Source organism: Zingiber officinale, chromosome 5A (assembly GCF_018446385.1).
Source record: "Zingiber officinale cultivar Zhangliang chromosome 5A, Zo_v1.1, whole genome shotgun sequence".
Lineage (NCBI taxonomy): Eukaryota > Viridiplantae > Streptophyta > Magnoliopsida > Zingiberales > Zingiberaceae > Zingiber > Zingiber officinale.
The window spans coordinates 144,762,126-144,772,329 of NC_055994.1; the positions used below are offsets into that span (position 1 = coordinate 144,762,126).

At 37.1% G+C, this 10,204-nt stretch overlaps 2 protein-coding genes across 2 annotated transcripts; both read left to right on the forward strand.

The window, feature by feature from the left end:
- Window positions 1-7,582: 7,582 nt before the first annotated feature.
- Window positions 7,583-8,351, forward strand: LOC121980129. Its single transcript, XM_042532094.1, has 2 exons — window positions 7,583-8,003; window positions 8,095-8,351. The coding sequence occupies exons 1-2, from the start codon at window positions 7,583-7,585 to the stop codon at window positions 8,349-8,351; spliced, it is 678 nt and encodes a 225-aa protein (XP_042388028.1).
- Window positions 8,352-8,375: 24 nt separating this feature from the next.
- LOC121980130 lies at window positions 8,376-9,729 on the forward strand. Its single transcript, XM_042532095.1, has 4 exons — window positions 8,376-8,904; window positions 8,992-9,110; window positions 9,190-9,385; window positions 9,527-9,729. The coding sequence occupies exons 1-4, from the start codon at window positions 8,376-8,378 to the stop codon at window positions 9,727-9,729; spliced, it is 1,047 nt and encodes a 348-aa protein (XP_042388029.1).
- Window positions 9,730-10,204: the final 475 nt, after the last annotated feature.

Sequence of the window (10,204 nt, forward strand, 5' to 3'; positions counted from 1 at the left end):
ATATCTTCTATGTCCAAAAAAATACAAAAGGGTGACTATTTGATCAGCACTATGTGTCGGTCATGTAAAATAACAGAGCCTCCATGCGTTCCTTTCTTCGTGGATGGTTGAAAAAAACTTTTAAAGTGACCGAGGACATTGTTCCAATGCAGTTTCTGTCCAACATCAACTGAACCCTATACTTTATAAAAATAAAAAAATTTAAATCATACTAGTTCAGCTTCTCAATATCACAGAGTTTGTAAAATGATAACCTTTACAGCTAATTGATGTGGAGAGGATGATGATTTACCCGATCGACGTCTTTGCACCATTATTATACTAGCTGATTAATGTAATGTAAACCCTAGAATCCTTCACTGATGGCTCACGAACACTCCTGGTTTTTAATTAAACTGAAATGCTAGCTAGATGGCGCTTGAGAAAAACTCGAACTGATGGCTCACGAACACTAAACTAGGGTTTCACAAGACCGAGCTGCACTCGCATGTCACGAAGGAGGGAGGTACCCTAATGATCGTTTTTTTTTTAATATCAAAGTTTTTTAAAAATGTGGTTCGGATGCCTGGGAAATGATGACTGATCAGAGGAGTTGGCAGTAGGGTTATATTCGGTAATAAACATCACTTACCTGCGCCTTTTGGTAAATACAAAACAGTGATGCGCTTTTTGGTAAATACATTAACCGTAGTACGCCTTTTGGTAAATTGCCGAATATAATACTCTCGGGGGTGGTGTGATAGTTAAGATATAGAATGTTGTCATATGAGGTGTTAGGGTTAAAATTCGACGCGTTCGAGCATGTCTTCTCCCATGTCTTGGCCACATACACTAATGACTAGTAGCCACCTATAATTTACCTGTTCAGTGTTGGCCTAGGAACGGCTTGACAAGAACATTGGGAGTGAACGAATTGTCTTTTGTCACGTACAATTGAACTAATGTAATAAAAATAATTTTAGAAATATCTATTTTCTAAACTAATTTCCCATCATATAGTCTAGAGTAAAAAAAAATCAAGAAACCTAAAAAGAAAAATAAAATTATCATCAATAATCTTGACATAAATAAAGTTACTCATAAGTATGCTCAACAAATTTGTAGTTCATAAAAATTTAAACAATGTGGTTATCGACTCATAAGCATTCTCAACAAACTTAAAAAAAAATCGTTATCAACTCGAAGGAGAATACAAAAGCTTCTCTAAAACCGAAAAATTACTTAGTAGACCATCTTTACACCTTTTATAGGACTCGTCATTCAAAGATTCTCATACTTTTAAAATTTCATATTTAAATGTGACAAATATAATTAAGACAATTATATAGATCCTTTTATAATTATTGAGATTGTATACTATATTTATTAGTACTATATTTTTCATATATTATCTTTGTATAAATAAAAAACTTAATCTAGGACAATTGTCAATAAAGAAAATAATTAATTTTTCGCTTCCTGTTTCAATAAAATGGCTTATTTGAAGGATGAACAATTTCAATTATTCCAACGCCTATCTCCTTCTAATTTTTTTCGGTTTTTTATAAAAAAACACCAAAGCAACGTTTCTTTACCGAAGTAAAAAGGAGCACCATAATTTTAAAATTAACAAAAAAAAAATTAAAATTAGTATTATTTCCTTTGTATTCCTCCTGCTAAACTCCTAAATCCCTTTTTTTAGATGTTGTTTTCCAATCCATCTCTTGATGAGTTTGATATAAGAAAATATCAGACCTACGCTGAATTTGATATGGAAAATATCAGGTCTATACTAGATCTGATATTGGACTATATCAAATTTAAGTAGGCTTGATATGGGAAAATATTAGATCTACCGTGAACCTGATATGGGAAAATGCCTGGTATGAGATCATATAAGATCTAACGATGAACTTGATGTGAAAAAATATCATGTTCATTTTAATCCTGAAGATAAGAGATGTATTGAATAATGATGAGAGTGAGGGGATTTAGGAAATTGATCGGAAATAATATTATTTTAAATGTTTTTTTATAGTTTTAAGTATTTTTTAGATAAATAAGAAAACATGACCACCTTTTCTAATAAAAAGTCGAAATTTTCTTTTATCAAGATCTTTTTTTTGATTTTTTAGTTAGTAGAATCATGAAATTCTTAACCGAAATTCCGTACTCAACCTTTTTATCCATGGTTCCATCGCTTCTGCTTCGCAATGTGCTGCTGTTGCACTTGCTTTTGCTCTCGCTTATTATAGCGATTGACAGAGCACGAATCTCTAATGCTTTATGTCAATACACGAAGGATGAATACGGATCAAATTTGAATCTTAAAATTTTATATGACAATATCTCATATCTCAATTATCTTATTTTACTCTTCGAGAAGACCTCAAATCTCTAATGTTTTAAATTTTATCTGAGAGAGACGACGATAGTGGAAGGATGAAATAAATTTAGGACATGGAAAGATTACGAAAAGAAAAAAAAAATCTCTTCATTTATACAGTATAATTTTTATAATTGAAAAAATACATGTGTCATTTTTTTTTTTGGTATATAATACATTTTTATGAGTTAAAAAAATATTATTTTTTAATATATGTTATAATTTTAACTACATATATTATTTTGTTTTTTCTATTCACGGTTTTCTATCCGATTTTCGGCTGATATCCACCGATAGATTGTATTAAACGATAAAAACATTTTAACTCCCAAAATTTTATTTTTAATTTTAGTTTCCGTTCTTTGGCATAATTGATGTTTGGGTGGCTCAAATGCTTGGGAAGATGGGCAAGTATTATAGCGGTTGACAAGAGGGGTAATATTGGAATTAAGTGAACCCTGGGAAATTTAGAAATCTGGGTGGCTATTTGGAAAATGCCGAAGTTACTTCCTTTAAGACCTCCTCGACTCTTCTGCTCCTTCCTCTGGATGGGCCGCTGCTGTTGCACTCGCCCTTGCTCTTGCTCTAATGGCCGCCGCCGCTGCCGCTGCTTACTCCACCCCTCGCGAGCACGTCGAGTGGATACGGAGAGAGAGGTACTACATTGGGCGAGATGAGAAGAATCCCCTGGCTGAGGACATCCATCAGGCCGTCCTCTACCTCTCCGAAGAGCTTTATTCCAAGGACGTCCACTTCCTCATGGAGCTCGTTCAGGTGCGTAGTAGTTCCACCGCCTGACTGTTTGAATGCACTGTTGTTTCTACTAATTCTTTCCGGATTCTAGGTCTTAGTTTGTGCTGTATATGGGTTGCCATCTCTCTACTAACCAGTTTGCAGTCGTATTTAATTTATCAATTTGCATTCGACAGAATGCAGAGGACAACAAGTATGCAGAGGGCGTCACTCCATCCCTTGAGTTTCTGATTACTTCGAAGGATATCACTGCGACTGGAGCCAAAACAACACTGCTTCTGTTTAACAACGAGATAGGTTTCTCTCCGTCGAATATCGATTCCATTTGTAGGATTGGTAAGTCAACCAAGAAAGGGAAACGACACCTTGGCTACGTAGGGGAGAAAGGTTTGCACTTTTGACTCTTTTGTTGGTTCTAATTGTATGTTATTTTTTGTGAAAACATTTATTTCTATGAGACACTTTATATTGACCTTGCTATGTTACTAGCTTCCTCATTGTTTTGGCTGAGGAATCTGCCGCCTGTCGGATGACCTAAGCCTTGTCCCATGGCCGGACCTATGTAGCCAGAGGACTGATTGGGAGTCATCCCAGCAAGGCACCTCCAATGTCTAAGTCAGGTGTGGATCATGAAAAAAATGGAATATTAGAAGAATAAAGGTAGAGTTAGGGTTGATACCATAGCCTCCTCTTACCATGGAATATTAGTTGGACATGCTCCCAAAATCTAATGGGCTATTGGTTCTCAGGTCTCAGGTCTCAGGTCTCGGGTTTGCGGGTTGTTGGTAGTGTTTGGGTCCTGTCCCAATACAACTTGTGAGTAACTAGGTTGGATCTGCACCATGTGGGTCGAATTTGTTGGGTTGGAAGGGGACCTTGTCCCCTATCACATATGATTCTAATTTTTGTTTGCATTCCAAAGATGATAATAGTTTCATGAAATTATGAAAATCTTTGGAAAAATGAAGGAGATCTAGAGATTTTTAATGTCAATACTTCTCAGTATCTCATCTGTAAAATAATATTTTTGCTAGCGAAATTATTCACTCAGCATTTGTTTTTTAAATCGTAATTTTTCTCTTTTTTGGTAAGTAAATAATTATTGATTTTGATGTTTTATCTAGTAAAAAGAAACTATTTTTTTTAAAAAGAAATATAATAAAATATATTGTTTAAAAATTAGTGGGATGTTTTTTTAAATATTTTATTACTTGTTATTTTTTAAAAATATTTCTCAATAAATTAATAGATTAGCTTATTTATAATCAATAAAATATAATTATAATTTTTTTAAAAAAAAATTTAGTTTTCTTTATAATTGAGGAAAATAAAATCAATCAAGAACATTGTCATGAATAGATTAATTTTGAGATGGTCCAGCCCAATCAGTAATTAAAAGGAAAAAAAAAACTAAATACCTTCTATGCTTGTTTTATTTGATTTTTAAATGAACTAAAAATCATGTCTTTTTTCTTGTCTTTAATATTTATTTTTCAATTTCTTTGTTCAATTGTTTAAATATATTGAGTTTTTTTTAAATAACAATAGTTTATTGCTATTAAAACAATATATTTTAAAGTTTTTTATTGTATATTTATAGCTTATTATTTTTTAAAAACCTTAGTTTTAATAATTTGTGTAATTATAATGTCTTGCTTATATAATAAAATTATATATGTATGAATATCTACTCTTTAGTTTTATTGTTTTTCCTTGATGGATGAAGACATGAAGTACTTAGATTGAGTAGGTCATGTTTACATTCATCACATTCCCTTAAGTTCTTCCATGCTCAATTTCCTTGAATTCAAGGCCTGTATGTCAATCAAGGCCTTTTTTACCAAAAGTGCTTGATGGATTTGGAGGACTCATACTTAGTCCAAAAGGTGACTTTTGCTTTCTTAGCATTCCCCTTAGTCTTCACATGCATAATTTCCTTGGATTTAAGGCTTGCGTGCTCATTAAGGACTTTTTGCCAATAGTCAGTGCATTTTCCTCACAGATTCTCCATGCTCATTTTTTTTTTTTTAAATCAGAGACTTTTATGCCAAACATGTAGTCCTTGATGGTCTCAAAGGGCTTTGATTGAGTCCAAAAGCTCACCTTTATACTCCTAACATTTCCCTCAGTCTTTGCATGCCTAAATTTTCTACATGTGACACTTTTATATGCTATTAATGACTATTGGCATGATGCACCTGGAGGACTCAGATTGAGTTCAAAAGGTCACCTTCACATTCTTGGCATCCCCTCAATCTTCCCATGCTGAAATTCCTTCTATCTGAGGTCTTCATGCCTATCAAGGACTTTTGATGGACTTGGATGACTCAAATTAAGTCCAAAAGGTTACCTTTACATTTCTAGAATTCCCTTCAGGCTTTCTGAATTCCTTACATTTGAGGTCTTTATGCCCATCAATGTATTTTTGCCAAAAGTCCTTGATGGATTTAGAGGACTATTGAGTCTAAAAGGTCATCTTTGTTAGGATCTTGACATTTGCTACGTTTGTTAGTGCACAGCGGAAACAAAAATACTAACAAACAAAAGTAAAGCTAACCATAGAAAACAATAAACAAGAAACAAACCCAATGACACGTTGTTTAACGTGGTTTGAAGATGAAACTCCTACTCCACGGCTATTTGTAAGGTGGACGATCCCGATCCGTCGGTGGATGACTCCCCGGAAAACCTTCGGCTAGCTCGTGTAGTTCCTTGTGGGTGGAGAAACCTCGTCACAAACTCTCACCAAGGACTCTTGAGAAGCTAGGGCATTGGTAGACTACTAATAGGGGTTAACCACCTCTATTTCGTCAACTTTAACCAAGCTTTCAATACTTGGTTATATAGGCCACGGGTTGGAAAACCCCGTCTACCAGTCGACGGTTAAAACATGCAGTCGACTGCCCTTCGTGGAAATTCGACCGTTGCAGCCCAACGGCTCGATACCAACCCTCTATTCGCTCCCAGTCGACTGATGAAACCATCAGTCGACTGCTACAGTAACGCTACAGTGCTGCTGCAGTAACGCTACACATAGTTGTCAATAGCCCCAATAGCCCTCGCTATAGCGAATAGCGAGGCGAGGCGACGACCTGGGGCGATGAGGGGCTACGCGCAACGATCTTGACGATAGCGATCGCCATTGGCGCTATCCTCGCTATAGTGAGGATGGCAATAGCGCCCGTAGCAGGGCTATTGCAAAATGTAGCACAGATTTAGTTTTTTAGCCCATTTGCCTAATTTTTTAGGCTTATTTTTTAAAGGCCCATTACATAATTTTTTTAGGCCCATTTTTTAAATGACCTGGATCTGCTCTCAAACCCTCCTAAGAAACCCTACCGATTTTTATTTTTTTTTAAACTGGATCGCTGAATCTGCGCAAGGGACCAACGCTTCTCCTGATTCACTGCTCTCCTAAGAAACCAGCGCTTCTCCTCTGGTCTGCGCAAGGGACGACTGCTTCTCCTGATCTCGCTGCTCTCCTGCGCTTCTCCTTTGGTCTGCGCAAGGGACGGCTGCTTCTCCTGATCTCACTGCTCTCCTGCGCTTCTCCTCTGGTCTGCGCAAGGGATGGCTGCTTCTCCTGATCTCGCTGCTCTCCTAAGAAACCTGCGCTTCTCCTCTGGTCTGCGCAAGGGGCGGCTGCTTCTCTCGATCTCACTGCTCTCTTAAGAAACCTGTGCAAGGGACGACTGCTTCTCCTCTGGTCTCTGCCTCGCCTCGCCTTGCTCTGCTGCTTCTTGCACTCTACGCAACCTTCTCCTCCTACTGGTTGTGTGCTTCGTTTCTGAATATTACAAGGTAATAAACACATCCAATTCCTCTCTATCTGCACCTGTTTAATGAATGAGTGTGCACATCTTGAAATAAATGTTTCTGGATTCTAGAAACATTGATTAAAGTTTTGTTTTTTCTTTATTTTTTAGAGTTTAAAAGATGGAAAACTTACAAGAAGATATAAAAAAAAAAGATATTGGATGGAATTATGGGAGGATGGTCAACCCAGACAAGATTGTTGATGGAATAATATGCAGCTTTTGCCAAAAAGTTACAAAGGGTGGGATAACAAGGCTCAAACAACATCTTGTTGGAGGATTTAAAAATACAAAACTTTGTCCAAAAGTCCCAGCAATAGTTAAGCAAGAAATGAAAGATCACTTTGAAGAAAAGTTAGCCCAAAAAACTGTCATGGATTCCATACCTCACTTTGATGATGTTTTTGACATACAAGAAGAGCAAGGAGATGATATTGACTCACACAGGGATCCCTCTAGTAGAAAGAGGTCGACATCTATTTCTTCCTCGGCCAACTCGTCAATATTACAGCCCAAACAACCTCGGCAATTGGGACCTATAAATGCTTTCTTTAAGCTGGAAGCCAAGAATCAAGGTGGCAAAGGACTCCAATTTAATGAAGTTCAAAAAAAACTCAAGTCTGATGCAGCTCAAAAATTTGCAAGGTGGATGTATGATGCTGGAATCGCATTCAATGCGGTCAAATATGATAGTTTCAAGCCAATGATTGAAGCAATTGGGCAATATGGTCCTGGGATGAAACCACCTAGTTATCATGAGGTGAGAGAACCTCTTTTGAAAGAAGAGATCAACCATACAATGCTGATTTTGAAACATAATGAAGAAGAGATGGCGAAGAATGGTTGTACTTTAATGGCTGATGGGTGGAGAGATAGAAAGGGGAGATCACTTATCAATTTCTTAGCGAATACCCCAAAAGGCAGCATGTTTATTGAATTAGTTGATGCATCTAGCTACTCTCATACTGGTGAGAAGATGTTTGAGTTACTTGACAAGTTTGTGCAAAAAGTTGGGGTGCATAATATTGTTCAAGTGGTCACCGACAGTGCATCGAATAATGTTTTTGCTGGTGAGAAAATCTAATATACTAACTTACATCATCTTTTCAATTTCATAAATTAGTTTGATTAACTAATCTATTATGCTCTTGTTCTTTATAGGAAAGAAGTTGATGGATAAATATCCAAACTTGTATTGGACCCCGTGTGCAGCACATTGTTTGGATTTGATGTTTGAGGACATATTCAAAATGCCGGATTTGAAGAGGGCGCTTGAACGGGCAATCATTGTTAACGGATATATTTACAACCGAACTATGTTGTTGAACATGATGAGAGAGTTCACCGGCCAAAGAGACCTTATAAGGCCAGCTAAAACTCGTTTTGCCACTGCTTTCTTGACTATGAGAAGCTTTTAGCAGCATAAGCAAAATTTGAGAAAGATGTTTACTTCAGAAAATTGGAGTAAAAGCAAATTCGCGAAGGAACAGACCGGTAAGCAAGCACAGAAAATTATATTGATGCCTTCATTTTGGAATTCCATCATTTATGCTATGAAAGTTGGTGGTCCATTATTGGAGGTACTTCGGTTGGTGGATGGGGAGAAGAAGCCTGCCATGGGTTATATATATGAGGCAATGGATAGAGCTAAGGAGAAAATAGCAAAAGCCTTTGGTAATAATGAGGATAGGTACAAAGATGTTTTTGAGATAATTGACCATAGGTGGCAGTTGCAGCTCCATCAAGATTTGCATGCAGCGGGTTATTTCTTGAACCCCGAGTTCTTTTACTCAAATTCTGAGATAGAACAAGATGAAGAAGTAGTTATGGGGTTGTACAATTCAATCAGTAGGTTGACTGATGATCCCGAGTCAGAGGGAACAATACATACAGAGTTGTTAAAATACAAACAAGCCGAAGGTCTTTTTGGAAAGCAAATTGCAATCCAAATGAGAAAGGTTGTATCATCAGGTATGAAAATATATTTACTCCTTTTTTTTTTGAAATAAATTCAATGAGAAATACTAATATAAGTATATAACTATTGTTATTAACTAGCTGCATGGTGGAACTCGTATGGAGCTTCGACACCAAAGTTGCAAAGACTTGCCCAGAAGATACTCAGCCTCACTTGTAGCTCTTCTGGTTGTGAGCGTAATTGGAGTGTGTTTGAACATGTAAGCCTTTATAATATTACACTTTTTATTTTTTATTACTGTGAAATTTTAAGAATTCGTTCTCATGTCTCGTGCGCAGCTTCATTCCAAGAAAAGGAATAGATTGGAGCAAAAACACCTGAATGATTTGGTGTTCATTAAGTACAACAGAGCTCTGAGGCGTAGATACGATAGTCGTGATACCATCGATCCTATCATATTGAGTGAAGTAGATGATGGAAATGAATGGTTGGTAGGGAGACTGGAGGATGAAGAGCTTGACTTTGTTCATGATGGTGATGATTTGACTTGACTAGATGTTGCAGATGCTGTTGGAGTAAATGAAGCTCCTTATACATTGAGAAAATCCAAAGGGGCCTCGAAAGCGACCCCTACATCTATGCATGCCTCAAAGATGACCACATCTACACCTACAGGAAGTTCGAAGGCGTCCACATCTAAGTCTAGAGGGAAAAGGCCGATAGGAACATCTACTACACTTGATCTTGTAGATGAAGAGGATGAATTCGATTTTGATGAAGAAAGTGAAGAGGAGAATGATGTCGAGCGTTATGCAATTCCAAATGAAGAAGATGGTCTCGATCTTGATGAAGAAGTTGAAGATGAAGATGAATTTTAGATTATGTTTTTTTTATTTTTAGAATTGAGGTTTTATATGCCTTGAACAGTTGAACCTATATATTTCTTATTTAAGTATGAACTATTGAATTGATGTTACTATATACTATATATTATATATTTATATACTTGTGGCGCTATACTTTCAAATAACCCTCGCTGCGCTATTCGCTATGCGCTATAGCCACGTGCGCCCTTTGCGCTACAGGGCGCTACGCACGATTGACAACTATGAGGCTACAGTGCTGCTACAGTAAACCCTAATTCTAGGATTTTACCCCGAGTACATTCGCTCACCACTCGTTCTCATCCGACCAACCTAGACCTAGCCTTCTAGACTCCTCCATCAGACTTGCGTCCCTCGGATGCCTCCCCATCCTTCACGTCTTGCCTTCTGGAGCTTCCATCGGCCTTGTCATTGTTGTCGGGTCTTCCTTTGCCAAGAGGTCGCGCCTCCGGGACTTCATCCATTGCCA